The sequence below is a fragment of the Fulmarus glacialis genome, unplaced genomic scaffold (genome assembly GCF_000690835.1).
Source record: "Fulmarus glacialis isolate BGI_N327 unplaced genomic scaffold, ASM69083v1 scaffold49057, whole genome shotgun sequence".
NCBI lineage: Eukaryota > Metazoa > Chordata > Aves > Procellariiformes > Procellariidae > Fulmarus > Fulmarus glacialis.
This window is the reverse complement of record NW_009226006.1, coordinates 121-21,087: the sequence shown is the minus strand read 5'-3', so window position 1 is coordinate 21,087 and position 20,967 is coordinate 121. Positions and strand designations below refer to the sequence as shown.

The 20,967-nt window shown below is 39.4% G+C and overlaps 1 protein-coding gene across 1 annotated transcript; it reads left to right on the top strand.

The window, feature by feature from the left end:
• Positions 1-378: 378 nt before the first annotated feature.
• HEPACAM2 (HEPACAM family member 2) lies at positions 379-20,213 on the top strand (the record flags this gene model as incomplete). The annotated part of the gene is made up of 8 exons (XM_009582660.1): positions 379-472; positions 6,140-6,490; positions 7,878-8,162; positions 14,860-15,156; positions 18,408-18,533; positions 18,619-18,643; positions 18,767-18,804; positions 20,146-20,213. Coding segments are annotated over exons 1-8 (1,260 nt in total), but the record flags the coding sequence as incomplete, so codon positions are not given.
• Between the last annotated feature and the right edge of the window lie 754 nt (positions 20,214-20,967).

The window sequence follows — 20,967 nt, the reverse complement described above, 5'->3', positions numbered from 1 at the left end:
TCTCAATACTGCTTTGAAATAAGCAGAACCATCTATCAGCGCCGTATTTTTTATGAAACTGTAGCTAAAGGATGTTAATAACCTGTACATTGGGTGCGTTCACTTATTTTTATTAATTGAACGTACTTTGTATTGTGCGCCCCATTTATTACATTCTATGTCGTATTTGCTGTGACTGCCGGGGAAGGGTTACGATAAAGTCAGAGGCAATGAAGATGGGTGCTCATCTAACAGGTGCTCCACTCCCTTTGTTCTTTGTATACACATATTCAAATCACATAAGGCAGGGGACAGGATAGGGCCTGTTAACTCATTGCTGATTTCCCTAGCAAATAACCCAGCAGCTGCAAGTCCAAGCCCTGGCTTAGCGCTGAGAAAAAGGTGGGATTTGTGTGGGACAGGATGCTTTCATGGAGCCCTTTAGCCAACTTCTTTTGGGACTTACAGTGCAAAATATATTTTCTGCTTGTAGGTAAGAAACAGTATGAATTATATTTGATTGTCACTGTGCAAACGTGGTTGGGTTTATACTCTTAAATTTAAAGATGTTTCTGTTGTATTGTCAGATGTTTTTATTTCAAGAAAGTAGCCTAAAAGCTTTTAATCAAATAGTGCCACCTTGTTTTATGAGTGGAGCTGCTATAAACTCTTAGCAACTGACAAAAATTAGTGCTATACATAATCTGTATATAAAACATGGGCATTGATTACATGTATATTGTTACATTTTATTAATTAATATATACATTATGCATTCTTTTTGACAAGTAAGGCTGGACAGGTTCTGAACCAAAGTTTATACAGAAGCTGTTACACATCTCTTTAAAAATGCATTATGTTGAGACACTGCTGCTGCATTATTTTTCAGTTTATTATGATGCCTTACAGTTAATAGGGAAAATTTATGTGCAATTTTAAATGTACTTGGTATTAAAACTAAGTTAAGCTTTCAATCAACTAAGAATGTCTTCCCGTTAATAGTACATTTGTTTGGTATCTGGGTGCAGTTTTCATAAGTATACATTTGTTACCCATACACTTGATAAAAAATAGATGTTCTATGCACTTTGACAGGAGTATCCTGTGATCAAATGTTAGATAAACTTATATTTCTACAAACTCTTGTAGTTCACTTCTGTATTTAATTGTTTTTGTAAATATCAACAGAGGGAATATATAATATTACAAATGTAGTGCATCTTCTACTCATTCATGCGTAAGGACAATTTTTCTTTTATTTTCTTTGTGAACTTCATATACAGTCACCTAGTTTCCTTGATTTTGAGCTAAATACTTTATCAAGAGTTTTGGCTTCATAACAATTGCAGTTTTATATGAAGATTATTGGATTTCTTCTTTAAAAATAAAAACCCTGGTTGATGAAAAACACAGTGAATATGCACTTTATCTACATTACAACTTTATTGGACATTTTTTGTTAAAATCCTACAAGAGATATTGGTATGCAAGCAGAGTGCTTTAGAGTACACATTTGTTCACCAGGAAGTCTCATCGTATACCCTCACTCAGATATACACATTTCCTAGTACGGGAAATGTGCAGCTTGTACTTTGTATCATGACAAGAATCGGGTGCATTGGGGACATGACACAAAGCCCACCGAAGACATTGACCTCAGAAGCTAAAATTAGGTCCAATAACAAAGCTCAGTGGAACTTGTTCTTGGGCAAAAATCCCTGAAGAGTATGCCCGAGTCTCTCCGGATATAAATGGGGGTATAGGAATTGCAGATTCCCTGGTCCATTATATCTGGTTTTTTTAATACATGAACGTATTTGCAAAAAGTGTAAAAACTGTTATCACTGATCTAGTGACATTTTACACCAAGTTCGGGGTTTTTGGAGAGCTGAAAAGCTAAATGAACACTCTGGTGAAAAGCAGTTGAGAATCCGAACTCACTTTGACAAGGCGATGTGCATGTTAAATTCAGAGAATGATAAAACCTCACTAAGCAGGTTTAGTTTATGCCATAAACTCAAAAGTTATGTCATAGTGTTTTATTTAAACTAAAGCTGCAGCCCTTGTTTTATGTCAACAACGATTTTGTTGTGCTTGCTAATACTGGTGATAGCAAAGTGAGATGGAAGCAAAGCACAGATCACTGAGCTCCAAATGGAGGTCATTTTGGTACAACCCTTTCGGTCATTATAAAAAAACTAGTTTTCAGAATTCCATTGTTCTGGAAAAATGTGTGTTATATTTAGAAAGCTATAGAGATAGGCTTAAATTATATAGAATTTGTGCCCAATGAGAATGAAGTAAGAGTTTGGCACATTGGCTTGATTTCACTATTAACATTAATTCACGGATTAGTCATAACAGTCTTCAGTTTTAATGAAAAATCAAAATTAGTCTAATAGGATAGAATCGTAGAACCATTTAGGTTGGAAAAGACCCTTAAGATCATCGAGTCCAACCGTAAACCTCACAACTGCCAAGTCCACCACTAAACCAGGGCCCTAAACACCATGTCTACACGTCTTTTAAATACCTCCAGGGATGGTGACTCAACCACTTCCCTGGGCAGCCTGTTCCAAGGCTTGATAACCCTTTTGGTGAAGAAATAACCCTTTTGGTGAAGAAGATTCCAGACTGCAAAAGATTTGATGTCTGTTAAAGCTGGCAGTCTCCCAGCATCACTCCTGTAAAACCCTTGCCTTCAGCAGAGCACCATTATCTAATAACTTCTCCGAGCCTCAGCCTGCCTTGCCCCTCACCCTGCTGGCCACGGAGGAGCTCCTGCCTGCTGATGACACTCCACGAAATCACCCCAGCAGACCTGGAGGGAGCAGCAAAAACTGCAGTCACCCAAAATCACCCCAGACTCCAGGGGAAAACGGGGTTTCTGCCCTCACCACCTCTGGTCTTTGCTAAAAGGATTTCTTTAACTGCAGATCAGAATGTCTTTCCAACCTGTTACATGGAACCACTTTTCCCCATGAATCAAGTGGAACAAAGTTAATTTACAGTTTCTATTCCCACATTTTTAACTGAGAGCAGAAGTTAAGTTTTCCAGCCACAATTCTCTTTATCTTACATATTATGGTGGTATCTTGTACATTGGTGGTCCCAGTTGTCCTAGTGCTCATTAGACCTGCTTGGTTTTTGCTAATTTTCTGCACAAATAGATCTGTGAGAAACTTTATTTGTTATACGTATTTTATGATTACATTGCAGCTGTTAGTGGCTTCTTGTCCTACAGCACAATCGCTTATTGACAGCTAAATAAACTCAAAAATTGAGCAATGTCATGCCTAAAGAATGAGGAAGGATATGGACAGATCTTTTAACTGATCATTTACTATCTCCCAATGTCTGACAGATGTTTTTGACTTCATTCAAGGAGATTTAAAAATTGAAATGTATTTGATGGGTTATATGAAATACATTTCCAACATTAAATATTTTGTGAAGGATTTTACTGAGGAATTATACTCTTTTTCAAATGGACAACAGCAGTTTAAATCTTATTTGCACTGTAAGGTTCGCAGGGAGGGAATTCGCCTCTAAGAAATGTTACAACAACCAACAAAACTAATCTCCCATTAACCAGAGTCTAGCAAGTCCCTAAGAGTTGGGCAGCATTAGAAAACAGTGCAAGAACAACAGGCCACAAATACTATTAAGAAGGGGTGGGGGAGGAGGCTTCAATTTGATGTGCTTCAGCCATTTCAAGTTTTTGATGTAGAAAAAGTTAAGCGTGTAAACATGTGTGTTCTGTGTATCCTCCACTTAAGCCTCTCCATATTTTCTCTCCACTCTTCCTCCTTTTTTGTCCCATTCTCCTCCTGTCTCAGCTGACCCCCAACCATCCTTTCCACATCAGTGTCCATGCAACCTGAAGTCCTCTGCCCGCTTCCTCTTTAGCCCCTGAGAAGGTGGATTTGTCAGTCTTTCTGTCAAAGGATTTCACTGTCTTTATACACATCACCCCTATAGTGTTCTGCCACATTTTCCTTTGGTTTCCCTGCCATACCCTCAGAAACGCTGCAAGCTGTCTTCTCTAGTTGAGTATAGTATTGCTCAGCTTTATGAAAAGTGAAGCCAGCCACAAAATTACTTTTTTGGGGTAGACTTTGTAGCTGGCTTTGTATTGACTATAAAACTCACTGGTTCCTGAATGGACAGAATATGACCAGAGATTTCTTAGCAATAGGGGTTTTCTCTGAAATACAGATGGTTTTGTGGGCGCCTTCAGCGGCATGGACAACGAGCCAGTCCCCTCCCACACCATCTCTGCTCTGCTACTTTTCATGCCCTTCCAGATTACCTCTAACATTAATTACTGGCATTACATATTGCCATGCTGCAGCTGTTACCCTCACCCCCTTTTTGTGTCCCTACCATGATCCCCAGCAACAGTTTTCTTTGTGATTAGCTCAAGTGGGAAACAGCTGTGCAGTGAAATTTGAAGATTCTAACCCAAAAGACATACACAGATACCACATTATGCTACTGAATTGACATTTTTATCTTTTCCTGCTATATAACCTATAGATTAGACACAAATGAACCTTTAGCAATTGCTTTTTGTCATAAAGAAAAATGCTATGAAGGTAGGAAATTTAAGAAGCAAAGTTGTCTCTGCATTATATTAATCTTTAATAGCACAGTCACATATTTTTCACTCATAGCTCCCTCTGCCCCCCCTTTCCAGGTAGAGGGTATATGTACTTCAGCTGGGGAATTACTTTTTTGTTACAGGTATTGGGAAGCGTGTCAAGAAACATAGAATCATAGAATACCGAGTTGGAAGGGACCTCAAGGATCATCTGGTCCAACCGAAGATGTTCAGTAGCAGGAAAAGAATAGATGGTGCATGGTGAAAGCATTGCATGTTGCCCTGGGCAGTGCATTCTCTCTCTGTTTCCAGCGTGCTCTTACGCAGTAGTAGACAGATTACTTAAATCACGGTTTTTACATGTTCTTCCTAATAAGAGGTTGCTTTTTTCCTAGGGTTTTGACTTAGCACTTGCAGTGTGCTTTTCAGCAATACCGAGCACTCAAAGCTGAGCAATCAAACCTGCAACTGAAGTCAATAGGAGTTGCATCTTGAACATACTAAGATCTGTTTATATGTATTTTGAAAAATGCAGTCCTTAATATTTCAAACTCATCATCCAAAATGAGTGGGTATTTTTGCTGTTAATTTTCTCTGGGCTTAAATTCCTCATCTGTAAAGTTGTATCAGTTATAATGGTGTTGTGAAATCAATTCATTAATGTCAACGCTTTACGCCATTGCTGTACTTGTGAGCGCTGTGGAAAAGTTCACGTGGAAATCAATCACTCAGTCCTAAGAGTAAAGTTTTAACAGTGCTCTATAAATCTGTCTCAGGCCGACACAATGAAAAATGATTCAAAAATAATATATGGGAAAGCCGATGATTAACTGAGGAGTGGCCTTTTTGCACCCTAACGAAGGCAGGATTCTTGGAGAACGGGATTAATCATGTGGCTGAAAATTCTGCTTTTGTGCATATCAACAGCAAACCTTAATTATGCTCTTTCCTAAAATTGGAATACTTGACTTTTGCAAGCTTAGTAATGTTTCTTGAATTTAGTCTTATGCGTACAGAGCAGTCAGCAATAATAACTATATATAATTTTAATCAGACAAATTCATGGAAGTGCTGCTTCTTAGATTTTCAGTCAGTTTCTCAGTGTAACTGGCAACGTAACACTAAGAAATTTCTCCCTAGCTAAACCAACCCAGAAAAAAAATCCTAAAAATTGAGTTTGCAATCTAAGACTGTTAGACAATATAAGACCTAGAAATTTGGAATATTTTAAAGAGAAAATATTTTAAACATTAAGGTAAATGCACATTTTCTCATTTTTGTTAAACTTTCAATGATAAAAGATCCTCTGCCCAGAAATCGCAAATATCCTTCCTTTGGCTTTTCATATATTTTAAAGCTGGAGCTCTGTAGCTAGATCCAACTGCACCGAGGTCAATGACTATTTGCACCTTTCTCACTTGAAATCTGAGTTATAACCATGCAAAAAAGTGTAAGCTTTAACCTTGAAAGTTTTTTCCCTGTGAGAATTTCTCATTTGAGTTTTCCAAGGTTTCCATTTGTGTTTGTTTATTTGTTTGTTCTTTCATCTTTATGCAGGTATTTGTTCTGCCTTAAGGTTGACAGTACCGTCTCATACCATCCATGGTATTGAGGGGCAACCACTCCATCTTACTGTTGACTACAATTTCAACGCTACAGCTTCTGAAATCCAGATAATTTGGCTTTTTGAGAGGCCTCAAAGTAATCCAAAATACTTGCTTGGCTCTGTAAATCAAACAGTAGTTCCAGATTTGGAATACCAGCACAAGTTTACCCTCATACCACCGAATGCATCTTTGATGATCAATCCATTGCATATCAATGATGAGGGCAATTATATTGTAAAAGTCAATGTCCGTGGAAATGGGACAATAGCTGCCAGTCAAAAGATTCAAGTAGCTGTTGATGGTAAGTTAGTAAAATATAGTATCTTCATTTTGAAAAAAAATTGCAATAGTTTTGAAGTACTGGTTCTTAGTATCCAGTTACAATAATGTATAATTTAATCCAACTATACATGAATAAATACTAACAACAACAAGTTATGTTATTTTCTACTGCTGCTGGAGGGAATGCTGTAATATGTCGTCTTTAAACAAAATTAATATATTGACTAATGTTTCAGGATCATAAATAAAAAATTGAAGGCATATAGAAACCAAAATTAATATTAAATTAGACAAGCTTCTAAGAAATAATGTTTCATAAGGCTCTGCTGTGCTATCAATCATGAGGATGCATTAACTTTCAAATAGTCTTTTTCCCTGAACAACTCTTCCCTGAGGAAATCTGCAACCATTTGCCAGCTCAGGATTTTATTCTGCCTGCAAGCTAGAGGACTGTGGCAAGGTGTCCCTAAAAAAGGAAAGACCACAATGGGATTTGAGGGGGCAAAATTTGACCCCACCTGTAGAATCTTATTCCAGTGTCTTATTCCACTGTCTCCAGTTTTTTTATTGGAAGATTTATTTGTTGTTCACATTCCCTATGCTGTACAGCCAGTCAGACAGAGAAGAGCTGACTGCCCCTTCATTCTCTCTTTTGTTAGATGAGCTCTCTACTTGGGCCTACCATGTCTTTTACCTTCTGTCACTATCCAAGAGGAGCCATTGACTTTTGCCAGTGACCTTGTGTCTGTAAAAGAAGCCCAGATTTGAATTCCTAAAATACTTCTTTGTTCTTTACTCCTCGTAGTGGGGATAGAAAAAAAAGGGAAATAGAAAACCATGAGCTAAAAGAATGACAAGAGGCTACTGTAATTTACGGATTATATGGAGGGGGCCCTTTAACGGTTGGGCTTGGAATAATGAAATGAATGACGTACTAGCACGATAAGGTTGTAGCTGCCATTTAACTCCCATACCCGTCCCAGTTTGCAGTCATCCTCACGAGCGGATTGACAGCATATTTCAGTGGTGCCCAGTGTCAGCAAAGCTGCAGGCAGCCGTCCCGAGGAAGTCGCACACCGCGGGCAATGTCACGCTTCGCACTCTTCGTTTCTGTGGGACTGCTTAGGAGGCAGGAGCTGGAGGCCATGGTGTACCTGACTGCGGCCCGTGTCCTATTACCGGTAATACGAAGAGTCTAGTTTTATTTAAGTACTGGAACAATTCTTACAGTCACCAGCTGAGAATATGGACTCTTTTCAACCTTTAACCTCATTTAATAACTAAAATTTGAAATCCCAGTACTTTCCAGAGAGGATGATGACTGCTATTTGTATCATCTTGACAATGGAGACTGCAATATACTGGCTCGTCACTTTTGTAACTCTTCATATTTCTTTATTTTACAGTTCCTGTCACAAAGCCAATTGTACATACTGAACCATCTTCAGGGGTAGTGGAGTATGTAGGCAATATTACATTAAAATGTACTGTGGAAAAAGGTACAAGGGTAGTTTACCAGTGGATGAAAAATGGGAAGCCTCTCTATGCCTGCCCTAATTACACCTTTTCATCAAACAATGCAACACTTCTAATTGTTCCTGTTGTAAAAGAAGACATTGGGAATTACAGCTGTCTGGTATCTAACCCTGTCAGTGCAATGGAAAGTGAGATAATTGCACCAACCATATATTGTGAGTATATGAAATATTCATAATTACCTTTGCATAAATGATCTGGCTGGAAAGAGGGCCTCTAACTAGGAAACAGGCAGAAAACTGTTGAGACAACATTATATGTGAGCTTGCATTCAAAATGAGCTTGTTTGTAACAGCTCTAACTTACAGCAGCATAATAAAAAGTTACTCAGTGTTATGTAGTTCTGAAGATGAGTCTGAACTGCAGAATTCAAACAGGAACTTCAAGAATTCCACAGTACAGACATATTCAGATCTGGAGGAGATGTGACTCAAAGGAAAAAAATGATCAGATGGGTATACATGAAAATATTGTTAAAAATGGAGACAGCAAACAGCGTCAAAAAGGTAAGTACAGGAAGTACCAGGCTGAAGGACTGGTATTAGTGGTTTTCCTCAAGGTCATTTTGAGTCCAGTCCTGTTTAATACTTCCATTAATGACACCAGCATAAAGATTGGGAGTATCTCAGTGAAGTTCACCTGTGACATTAAACTGGGAGGACTGAATTACTTTGACAGAGTAATAGAACTGATATGAAATTTGCTAGTAAAAAATAAATGGACGTGCACTTTTAGAGAATAAAAAACGTGAACTTCTGCTGATAAGATGGAGATTGATTGGGAAATAACTGAGGCAGCGAGCCTGGGTGATTGAGCTATCACAAGATGTCTGTGAACTGGCAGTGTCATTCAGGCATGAGAAAGACATGTAATTGTAGGGTGTGTTGGCAGTGTATTTCCAACAAGGAGATAAAGGGGATACTAATGGCACACGAAAGATGAGACCATATGTAGAATACTGTGTGCAGTTCCTGCACATCCCAGAGCAATGATCTCGAACTGGAAAGAAACAGAGCAGAAAGGAATGGAGAAAATCATAGAATCATAGAATCATTAAGGTTGGAAAAGACCTCTAAGATCATCAAGTCCAACCGTCAACCCAACACCACCATGCCCACTAAACCATGTCCCTAAGCGCCTCATCTACACGTCTTTTAAATACCTCCAGGGATGGTGACTCTACCACTTCCCTGGGCAGCCTGTTCCAAGGCCTGACCACTCTTTCAGTAAAGAAATTTTTCCTAATGTCCAGTCTAAACCTCCCTTGGCGCAACTTGAGGCCATTTCCTCTCGTCCTATCGCTGGTTACTTGGGAGAAGAGACCAACCCCCACCTCGCTACAACCTCCTTTCAGGTAGTTGTAGAGCGCAATGAGGTCTCCCCTCAGCCTCCTCTTCTCCAGGCTAAACAGCCCCAGTTCCCTCAGCCACTCCTCATAAGACTTGTTCTCTAGACCCTTCACCAGCTTCGTTGCCCTTCTCTGGACACGCTCCAGCACCTCACTGTCCTTCTTGTAGTGAGGGGCCCAAAACTGAACACAGGATTCATGGGGCGGCCTCACCAGGGCCGAGTACAGGGGCACGATCACCTCCCTACTCCTGCTGGCCCCTCTATTTCTGATACAGGCCATGGAGAACTCAGTCTGGCTTGGTAAAATCAGAGCTGAAAGGAGTGTTTGCTTTCCACATCAAGTAGAAAACATGAGGGAGCGAGAAGAGTTGCATAAAGACCAATGCTGGCAGAAGAATAAACCATAAGCTAGCCATGTATTTTGACTGGAAATTAAATCACCTGAGAAACTAACTGTGAACATAAATTGAGTTCATGAATGAAATTAGTTGGAGGAAACAAAAGATTGGCTTAATCAGCATTCAACAATTATACTTTAAATCTTAGAAAGGGCACCCTCATTTTGTTCCTTATCCCTCCTGTGACGTCAGCTCCCAGTGCCTCCAAGGTTTGCAAGTAGCATGTGCTGTGTACGTGACCTTGCCAGGCTCTAATCGTGTCCTCAGGGGTCGAACTGTCCTTCTCAGAGGAGAGCCAAAATCAGACAGGTCAGGACCTACCTTGCCACCAACCCTATTAAGATATAACCAGTTTACCCAATGGCACAGTGTGGATGGCACAGTGCAAGGACTGGAACTGGACTCCTGTCCAGTCAAGGGCTGGTGCTCGCTCTTGCTTTTGCTGGGCTCTGTAATCTGGCAGCTGGTAGACAGCCCATGCCCTGGACTCGTTATGGTTGCACCACCAGCATATTCAGAACCTACACCTCTTACTATGTCATATTTTCCTCCTCCTCCTTTCTTCTCTGATTATCCATTCTGCTACTTACTTATTTTTAATTACAACTTGGAAGAATCAGATGAGGGGGTGTCTTGCATCTAAAGTGTGTGGGGGGGTCTCTACACTGCACCAGGAGAAGAGAAAAAGACTGCCTAAGTTAGTGAAGACTAACCAGACATTGTTAGACGAGAGCTGATCCCTTAGATGCAGCTTATAAAACTGACAGCAATGCAGACATGAAGATGAAGGAGCTGCTGCACAGAGTCCTAAACAGGGCAGATGTGAATTGAGCTTCCATTCACATTAGACAGAGGGATCATGATAAAATGCTCTACAAGGAAATAACCAGCACTGATGGAGTTTTAACTTATCATTACCGTAATAAAAAAAAAATCATCATATTCTTTCCTCAAGGTAGCACATTTTTAAATGCCTGCTTTTGTACAGTCACAATCTTAGCTTACTTAAGTGCTTAAAGTGCTAAGAATGAGAGCTGCATGTGTACGAATATGCTGCCTCTGCTGCTTTTCTCACTGGTGAGCTATGAATGGACTTTATACACCTCTCTCTTCAAAGAATACCTACACAAAACTTGGGGATGCTGTATCCAGCACAACCTCACAGACGTCTTACAATGCAATAAAATCAGGTCAGGCTAGAAAAATATCTGCCACTCTTGCTACCTTTTGGACTGCTCTGTTTGTTTGTGGCACGGCCCCTTCGGCGTTCGCATTTCTGCCCCGTTGCACACAGGATTGGCTCCAGAGCACTTACCGCGCTGACGGGTGTCTGGGGCACTAGCACTGACAAGGTGTGTGCCCTTCAGTCTCAGTTCTCGTTCTGCTTCCTCCCTTCTCCCTCACTCAACTACATGGATTTTCCAGCAAATTTGAAAAATCTAAACTGAAAACCTATTTTTGACCCATTGTTTAGCAGAACTTTAAAATCTCAAAGTTACTTCAGTGTCCACATTTCTGGAACCTTTTGCTGTTTGAGTGATTATGGTATACAGCTCAAAAGATCTGTATATATCAAAAACTTTGAGATTCAATTTTTCTCCACATATGGGAATATTGTTATAAGTATTTGCATTTTCAGAATGTACTTTTTATTTCATCAGAACTGAGGGTTTGCTTTGTGCATAATTTAAACATTGAAAAAAATATTAAGAGAAAACCATGCAATCCTGAAAGACTGCAATACTTGCACTACTGTCCATATCCAAGTTAGTGATGGGAGTTGGGGTCTTACTTCCTATACGAGCTATACGAAGCTATACGAAGTCACATAATTCGGTCCAACCTCTGCCTGCAGGGGTAGTTTGTCTCCTAGCTCCCAGTTGTCAATAACAATCCAGAACAGGCCCCGGGATCTCTTATGTGCCATATGTCATTGCTGCGGGGGAGTTACTGGAGGTGATAAAAAAAAGGTCACTCACAGTAAATACCTGCCATCTGCTTGGAAACTGTAACAGTCTCGTGGTGATAGGAGCAATTGGAAATATTCCCACAGAGCAGTAAATTGTTACTCAGAACAGATGATTTATTATTTTACAAGTCATTTAGTTAACCGGCTTTACCGAGACAAGAGGCAGATTTCTGTTGAGAACGATATGGGAAAGGAGAAGTAGCGCTGAGGGATCCATGAAGGCTGTCACTGTGTTTTTTTACTGAGAATCAAAAGTGTTTTGTTCTTCATTTCTCACTAATATTATTCTGCTTCTCCATTAGCTATGATGATAATGCACCCCAGAACATGGCTATTGCGGTAGCGTGACCCAGAAACAAATTATTTCAAGCCTGGAAGAAGCTGCTGTCATGGAGGCTGCAGCAGAAACTGCTGTACTGTGCTGATGGAGTTGAATATAACAAAGTGGGATTTCCTTCCTTCTAGCTTTCTTCCAAAGCTAGAATATATTTAGTCCTAGAGAGGAAATGGTTAATTACCGGCTTTTCAGAATCATCCTTGAAGCTGTGTATATCCCTCAGCTACCGAGTGTTTAGGGATCTCAATGATGTACGCGATGCCCAGGAGAGGCAAAAGACTGATCCAGGTGTAGCAGAAGGGTTACCCGATGCTTGTGTTGCCTTCATCAAGGAACGCCACTTTTCAGACCTTGCCAAGATTTGACTGTTCCTTAAGAAAAACTTTCTGTGTTTTTTTCAAATGTACTTCCCCAGCCAGTGTGCGTCAGTGTTTTTGTAATGGTTTCTTTTGATTTGCAGCTTTCATACAAAAGTGTAGTAATGTTGTTACTGTAGTAATGTTGTAACCTGTCTATGCTGCACTGTTATGATACTGATAAAAAAGCAGAACTCAATTCTGATTCTTTTGCAGACTGTAGCAAATCTCCCACTATAGTGAGGGGGCACAGAGACCAGTCAGCTATTCTTACCATTAATCTCTGTTTACATATATCAAAGGTTATATTATCAGTGAAAGTAAAAGCTAATTCTTCTAAGAAAGAAGAACTGGATAGGAGGAACCACTGAATTGCTCTGAAACGTAAAAAAGTGTGTTCCTGCCTATAAATAGTGCGTGAGGGGTTTTACTTTCATTTATGAAAAAGTCAAAGTTCAGTACATCCCTCTCCTTTCCCATCTGAAAAAAGGGAAGTAAATACCAATAATGGGCGAGCCCCCGTGAGGGGCTGGTGTTCTGGACCATCCACAGAAGCATGCAGTCCGAGTGAGGTCAGCCAAGCCGAAGTAGTGGTGATAGGTCTGCGCTTCCCAGAAATGCTTATTACAGGGTCAGCCGGCTCTTGGATACAGCAAAGCAAACGACTCGGGAACTGCAGAGCCTGTGAAGAAGCAGCCCAGCATCTAGAGTTTTAAAAATGCCTTGATCCTTCAGGGTGGCCCCTGCCATGTAGGTGGCAGCAGCGCTAATTCGTGCTGAAGTGAATCTGTATTGCATTTCCCAAGGAAATATTAGGCATGATGTTGGGCCTTCCTTAAAATGAGACTGCAAAAAGCTTACCGCTAAGAAATAAGTAGAGAAAATAAAAAATTTGACAAGTTCACATTGTGAAATATGGACATTTGGTTAAAAGTGGACTAAACTGAGGTCATGGTGTGATAAGTCTACATTCTCTTGTCTAAGCCTTCGCAAATAGAGAAAAAACCCAGAGGCACACAGAAAATGGCCTGTTTTGTGCTGCGTGCTTTTTGCCTATGTGTTCTTGATGAATAAATCAGTCTCATAAAGAAAGACAGACAATAAATAGAAGTGTGCATGTTAGAGGAAGGTCTAATGTCAGCCTGAACTTCCTGATGAGAAATAGAGTCTGAAACGTGCCAGTGTGTCACTTCATGTAGCAGGGGATTTCACATTCAAACCCAGCTACATTATCTTAATGCTTCCAAACAACCATAGGAAGGTGGAAATACTACTTGATTGCACTGTCTACAATGGGCATAATATTGACTTATCTGTCTTTTTGCTATGCCATTCTGTGTGAGGCACTTGTCAGCAGCTTTACTGAACTTTAGGGATCCTACCAAAAAAATGTCTCCTGCTCATTCTGCGTATTTTCTTCTTTTGGCTTCTGTCAATATTAGGTCTGTGTATTTTTGATTATGCGTGTAAGCCCTTAGGGAATTAGCAACGTTAAAATAATTAGTTCTTTTGACTGGAAGAAGTAATTTAATAAGGCACATTTTGGTTATTATATCCTCTACATTAATTTCTATACTTAGATCCCTGTAAAAATAGATTTTAACATGTAAAGATATAAAAACCCCATGATCGCAAATGATCTATTTAAAATAGCATGGGAAATATTCCATATATATTTAAATATATTATTTCCCTTCCTATTTTCCTATGAAGATTACCCAAAAAATACTTAGCTGCTCAGTTTTCCGAATAATGAACACATGACTATTGGACAACATGTCTTTTCTAGTTATATTCAGAAACACAGCTTTCTTTCAGCACAAGGGCTTGCTCTTGAAAGAAACATAAATATTGAAATACTAGAAGCCTACTAAAGTGGGGGGAAGGTTAAAGTTTATTTTAGCAGTCATTTATGGAAAACTTTTTCTGAAGTTATCTAAGGCACACCCCACTCTATATTATACCTGTAAGATAGTTCCCCAAATAATTATTATACTGCAAGGTATTACAATGAATGTTTATATATTTCAAGGCTAATTTGTTCACTTTTAAATGTGCAGTGAACTTACTATGCCAATAAGTTTGGCATTTAAGCACAAAGGGTCAAATATGTACCTGAAGAAGACCTGCTCCTTTACTTCACAGCTTTTCCAACTGTTTTCAGTTTTTGTTCTTTTTATCGTACTGAACAGTGCATAGACCTGTGCTGTTTCCCTAAACAGCGATTAGATCAGTATTAAGTGGGTGTAGTCTCAGAAAAACCTAGTACAAATCGTTATTGAACTGAAAGCCTTTTAACTGAAGTGATTGTATCCAATGCCAGCCATTCTAAAGGCTAGTCTAACTTAAAAATTCTAAGTTGAGAGATACGCTTCTATTTAAAGTTTAATTATATACTTTGATTTTAATTTTTCCACTGTGTTTTCTTTTTTTCCAATGCAGATGGACCTTATGGACTTAGAGTTAAATCAGATAAAGGTCTGAATATAGGAGCGGTGTTTACAGTTGACATGGGGGAAGTTGTACTGTTCGACTGCTCAGCAGATTCAAATCCACCAAATACTTATTCATGGATTCAAAGGGCTGACAATACCACTCATGTAATCAAATATGGACCCCATCTGGAAGTCGTATCTGATAAAGTGGCCCAGAAGACAATAGATTACATGTGCCAAGCTTTCAACAACGTGACTGGAAAACGAGATGAAACTCACTTCACAGTCGTCGTTACTTCTGTAGGTAAGAACATTAATTCATTGCTGTAACTGTAACATCTGAGCAGAGTGTCAACCCCAGAAAAAGGAAATAATTCTTAGAGAGAGAATATATATCAGAAGTGAGGTCTTGCTAACAATGTAGTAAAAAGGATTTGGCCATTCAGTGGGATCCGGGTTTTACTTGCAGTGTGACATGGCTTGGGACAAGACCCACTAAGATGCTGAGGTTTTGTGGGAGTTTGACACTAAAATACATTTGGCCGTTTGGAACTTTATCCCTTGAGTAGAAAAACTTCCTCGGTAGGCAAACCTCATCATGACCAAGTATCATGGCAGAATTATATGTCTCTTACTCTGTTTCTTACTTTTGCCTTTTAAAATGATAAAGATGAACGGAGAGAATGATGCGCAAATCTGCTGAATGCCAAGGTGGGCCTTTCCTCCCAAGGGCAGATTTTGTCCAAGGTTCACTGTCCCACAGCTTGCAGGAGCTGTGAGCCCTGGGGCCACCAGGTGACCAGTACACAGGATAGTTTCAAGCATACATCACTGACTAAAATAACCAGGCACAGACTCACAGCATGAAGGTCTTTAACATTTTTCCAGTGTGGTTAGGTATTATAAGAACCGTAGTCTAGCGTATAATAATAATGCAAACTGTGATGATGAATGGTTTTATTACAATTTGTTCTTAAAAATTCTTTCACTGTCATATTTATGAATCTATGGACTGACTGCTAGGTTCTGCTGAACGCACACCTTTATTTCTCATACATTATAACCTCAGTTCCTATACAGATTGCGTTAAACAGCAACAAAGCAGTTTTTCAGAAAATCTCCAGAAGCATACAATGAAGAACAAGATATTGAGGAAGTCTGTTATCTCTTATTAATACAGATCAATACAAGTATTTTCAGATAAGGAATGTATGCTATTAATGATCAACATGATAGAATAGATTGCCTTTTAAAAAATTTAACAGAGCAATTTCACTTGTGCAGAACAAAGAGCTCAGCCATTTGTTAGTCAGATAAACAAGGAGAGCAGATGTCCATCGTTCAGGCTGACTTACAAATTCATGACAAATCCATGGCTTTCAGTATGCTGGAAGGAAGATGGGTTCTAATTTTACAATGAGAATACTGCATTTTAAAACTAACCATTGTGGTTAGTGGCGAAAGAAAATGCAACCAGAGCTATGTGTCAGTAGAAATAAACATGACATTTCTCCAGGAAGTTCATGTAAGCTATGATACATATGTGAACGTTCATAATAAGCGTTGAGAAATTCAGCTGAGATTTCCTTTCAAAGGCCGAAAAGAAGGGAAAACTCCACAGCTTCATGTTTAGTTGCACTTAAAAACATACATTTCCTAATTACAAATATTTTGTCTAAATAAAGTTTGTTGAAACATTTTATCCTGTGTATTTACAAATTAAAAAAATATCAGTTTCCCCCTCTATAGCCATGTTCTTCTTGATGAGTATTTATTCAGATAGCACTAAATCCAGATGTCATGCCTACACTTTGCAATGCAGCACTGATTGACTCTAAGAGGTATGAATTCACACACGAGGCTAAACCTCAGAGATCCTGCTCAGGCTAAATTCTGGTTGGAACTGATTAAACATACTAAGCAAAGACTATGAGTATTATTCCATATCCCTTCTCCCTGTCCCCATAATCCTAGATACAGAGCCTGGACTGTGCCCCTCAAAATACTGGAAATCCCATTTTCAGCAGCGACAGGAGCTTTGACGTTTCAGAAGACTTACACAACTTCCCCACCTAAGGGACTGAAACTCACCTATATGGCGCTGTAAACAGCTGCCTAATTAATGCTAAAAATCATCAAGAAAACAATTATGTCAATAAGTTACAATTGTATCAATCATTGCACTAAGCTGTTAGCCAGTTTTAGCCAAAACTAGCTAGATTTTAAGATAAGATGATGTATCTCATTATGTACACAAGTCATTGCTCAGTTCTCAAGTTGAGTCAACTTGTGTGTGTTAAATGCATGTAAAGGGCACATCTTTGTTTTCTGCACCGGTATGCCTGTGGAGATAAGACTTTTTGAGTCTAAATTTGAAATTATTAACTTTAAAGAACATTTTTAAGGACTCAGCTGGTTCTCCAGCATGTGGGTTTTTTTTCTGAGGAAAGCAGTACATTGAAGGAGTGTGAAAGAAATTTGGTGAAATTGCAGTGATTTATTTTCCCATATCTTCGGGATTCATCTGGATTGAAATCCACATATTTAATCTTTGTGATAACGGCTGCACACACAGCCAGCAAGCACAATGCCAGTGAATTACATGGAGGTGTAAGTAGAGTAAGTAACAATGTCTGTCTGCACAGGAGTTCACGGGTGTACTGGAAACACATCCAGCTAAATAATACACATTTGAATTGTACTCATAAAGCTGGCACTGACAAATATGCAGCATTGATTTACCTGTACGGATTGTGACGCGGCCTTTAATTACATGAATTCTGCACGATTTAGAGCAAAGGAGGAAATTAAGGGTGCACAAGCAACTGTGTCTGGCATTTCCTAACTTTCACATTCCTGTCTTTGCAAATTCTATGCAAAAGTTTTCAACATGGTTTTGTGTAGTGTAATTATATACATACTGTATTTGCGTTTTATCAGTAAATCCTGCTGGAAAACTGCTGCTAATGCATATCTCAGCAAAAGATCTGAGCAAAGGAAAGAAATACTTTGCATATATTTAGACATGAATACAAACAAACATAATCTATTGGCTTCTGATGGGATTTGATAAACAACTAGACTCTCAGTGATCTGAAAATCTTTAGAAAAAATACAATAGTTCAGTTATCCCCTCCTACTCTACAGCTCCTACAGCTAGGAGGATTTCCCTCCCATCTAGCACAAACTGCTTACCTGATTGTCACCTAATTTCTTGGTAATTCGGTGCCTCTATGCCTAAAATTAGACTATTCACTTACTTTTTGTGATGCTGTAATTCATGGATTACGTTTACTGACCTTCATTTAGCTCTAGGTACCAATCTGTTCTGGACTCATTTCTGACACGCATATCATTGTTTTTCCAGTTCAGGAGATTTGTGGGGAAAAAATAATATTATCGATGCACAAGAACCTAAATTTTGTATCTATTTCGTATCTCCATGCAGGCTTACTAGCTTCAGATGAATTTCAAAAGATGCATTTTTTTCAGTGTCATAATAGTACGTTGTACAGAACAAGAGACTAAATACAGTACTCATCTTCTTTGTCACAGGATTGGAAAAGCTGGCCCAGAAAGGAAAATTTCTGTCATCTCTTGCAGTAATAACGGGAATTTCATTATTTTTGATCCTAGCTATGGCCTTTTTATTCATATGGAAAAGATATCAGCCACATAAAGGTATGTAAAAGTTAAGCACATTCCAGCTCTTCTTTTGGACCATCAGAACAAAAAGAATGATTTTTCTTTTTTTTTTTCTTTTCAGTGATTCAACAGAAGCTGCAGAGCAGGTACAAAAATAAATCATTCTTAGGTCTTGAAGTCCTTTCCATCAAGAGAATTGCATTTTATCATATTAATTTTCTTTCCTTGGCTTATGACATCAAACTGAAAAACATGCTTATGTTTTCTAGGCCAGAGGCTGATTACAGGAAGGCACAGTCATTTTCAGGTAATGCTAATGAAAGAAACGTGAGCATAAGGTCAAAATCCATTCCTGCAAAATATTACCATCTCCACGTACAGACAGAAAGAAGGAAAGGAAGGGGAGTGTGTTTTTAACTTGGGTTGCACACCTAGCTCTACGTTAGCTCACTTAAGATAAAACCAATGACAACAGGTGAGCATGGGTTTAGCTCATGCCTGGAGTTCATAGCAGTATGTACCTGTTGGCTTGAATTCTAGCTATTAATCCCGGTTAGGATCACCTGTATTCTGCTGTTCTCACCAATATGAAATAACTTAGTGTTATTATGGGATAGCAGTGGGAGGTGATACACCACGGGAGGATCACACTTCTCAATGTTCATGGCACCAGTCAGTACCAAAATCATGAGATGTTAATATGACATTACAGTATATATATATTTTAGCCTTTACCACATTCCATACTACCTTTCTCTGGTCATCAGGACCCAGTGTGCTTTTGTCACTGCCTCTTTTCCCTCCACAATCCTTCCCACATCATCCTGGGCAGGAGAGCCTGGAGACCAGCCATTCTTTGGAAGGGTAGCACTTTTGTTCCCATCCCTTCCTACCAAAGCATCGGAGCAGGCCCTTATGGCCTGCTACATGCGAGAGGATAGAGGAGCATGAAGCTTCGGAAGGTAAGAAACTCACTTGAGCGCAGAGGGTCTTTCACCCCAGCAAGTGGTATCAGGGGAGAGAATCTCAGCACTGTTTTTAGTGGTGCAGCCTTTGCTGTGGAGTGATGCCCAAGAGACAACCACGAGTCTCAGATCTCCTGGACAGTGGGAGGGTAGAGAAAGAGCCTCCCACCCTAACTACAAGTTGTATCTGAAGTCCCAGATACAATCTGTCAACTGGTTTAATAATGTGGCACCTATTAGTATCATGTTCCCTTTTTTTATTCTCAGTATTATAAAAGATTCAGGTGATACTGCCTCACTACAGTGTAGACGTGCTGAGCTTATGGACTGGGCCTCTTTTCTATGGGAAATGAAAGTAAATCGGTCTATTTAGCCTTCCAGCAAAGAGGGTCCCAATGGCTTTACCAAAACTGTTACTGAGGTTAGCAGGAGGCTCCTCACTTGGTCCGAGGTGTTGGAGATAGCCAAGCACTGTGCGCACCGGCTGTGCAGCTGCCCTGCCTCGCTCCACGCCAGCGCAGGAGCTTGGCAGGGAAGTGGTTTAAAGCAGAACAACCAACCAGTATTCAGATGTTTTAAAAATTAGGGCCAAATGACTTTGCCCATCATTATGTAAGCTGTCTTTTCCAGATTCATACTACATCTTGATACCTTTCTTTCATGTTTGTTTCTTCTAACTGTAGGACATGAAAGTGCTTTGGATGATTTTGGGATATATGAATTTGTCGCTATTCCTGATGGTGGTTCTAGGGTATGTGATTTTACATCATAAACTGATGGCTTCTTTTCTATTTCTTAAGGTGTACTAAATATCTGTTCTAGAATCCTTCTGTCAGTTTGCTCCTGTTGTTTTTTACAGACGTCTGTATGATACCATATTCATTGCTGTTGTTTACCCAGTACTTACTCTTTCTTTGCTATGTTACTAATTCAGTACTTGTATTAACATGGTGCAGTAAGGAACTAACCAAGTTCTAAAGGGAACAATCTCAGTTCAGTTACCCTATATTAAAAGAACATCAGTGGTGTTGGGTAGATGAGTAGCACTGAACCCCTTGTGTCACACAAGCAAATTAATTCTTGTGATGCTGTTTTCTCCCTTGGCCCTAATATTGCTGCTCACCCAACATCCAACTTCGGCAGTGCAGAAAAGCCGCAGGGGGGTATTTAAAGTTTTCATTGTAAAAATATGCAAGCTAAATCTCAGCTATATTTCACAAGAATTATTTTGTTAGCTTCATGTATTGTGGGGGAGGACTTACGCACAGGAATTTTGCTAGCAGAAAAAATCCTACTACATATGCTACTTGCATTGTGGCTTTGCTGATACTACTGTATAGCAGTTGGAGATCATTCTGACGTGGTGTAAAAGGACAAAGAAAAAATGAGAAATAGGGCCACCAAATTTAGGGACAACAGACTGAAACTGGGAGGAAGTAGACAAAACACTTTCCCTTTGCTAGGGAAAATTTCTGACAATACAGTCTTGTACCCTTGGAGAGCAT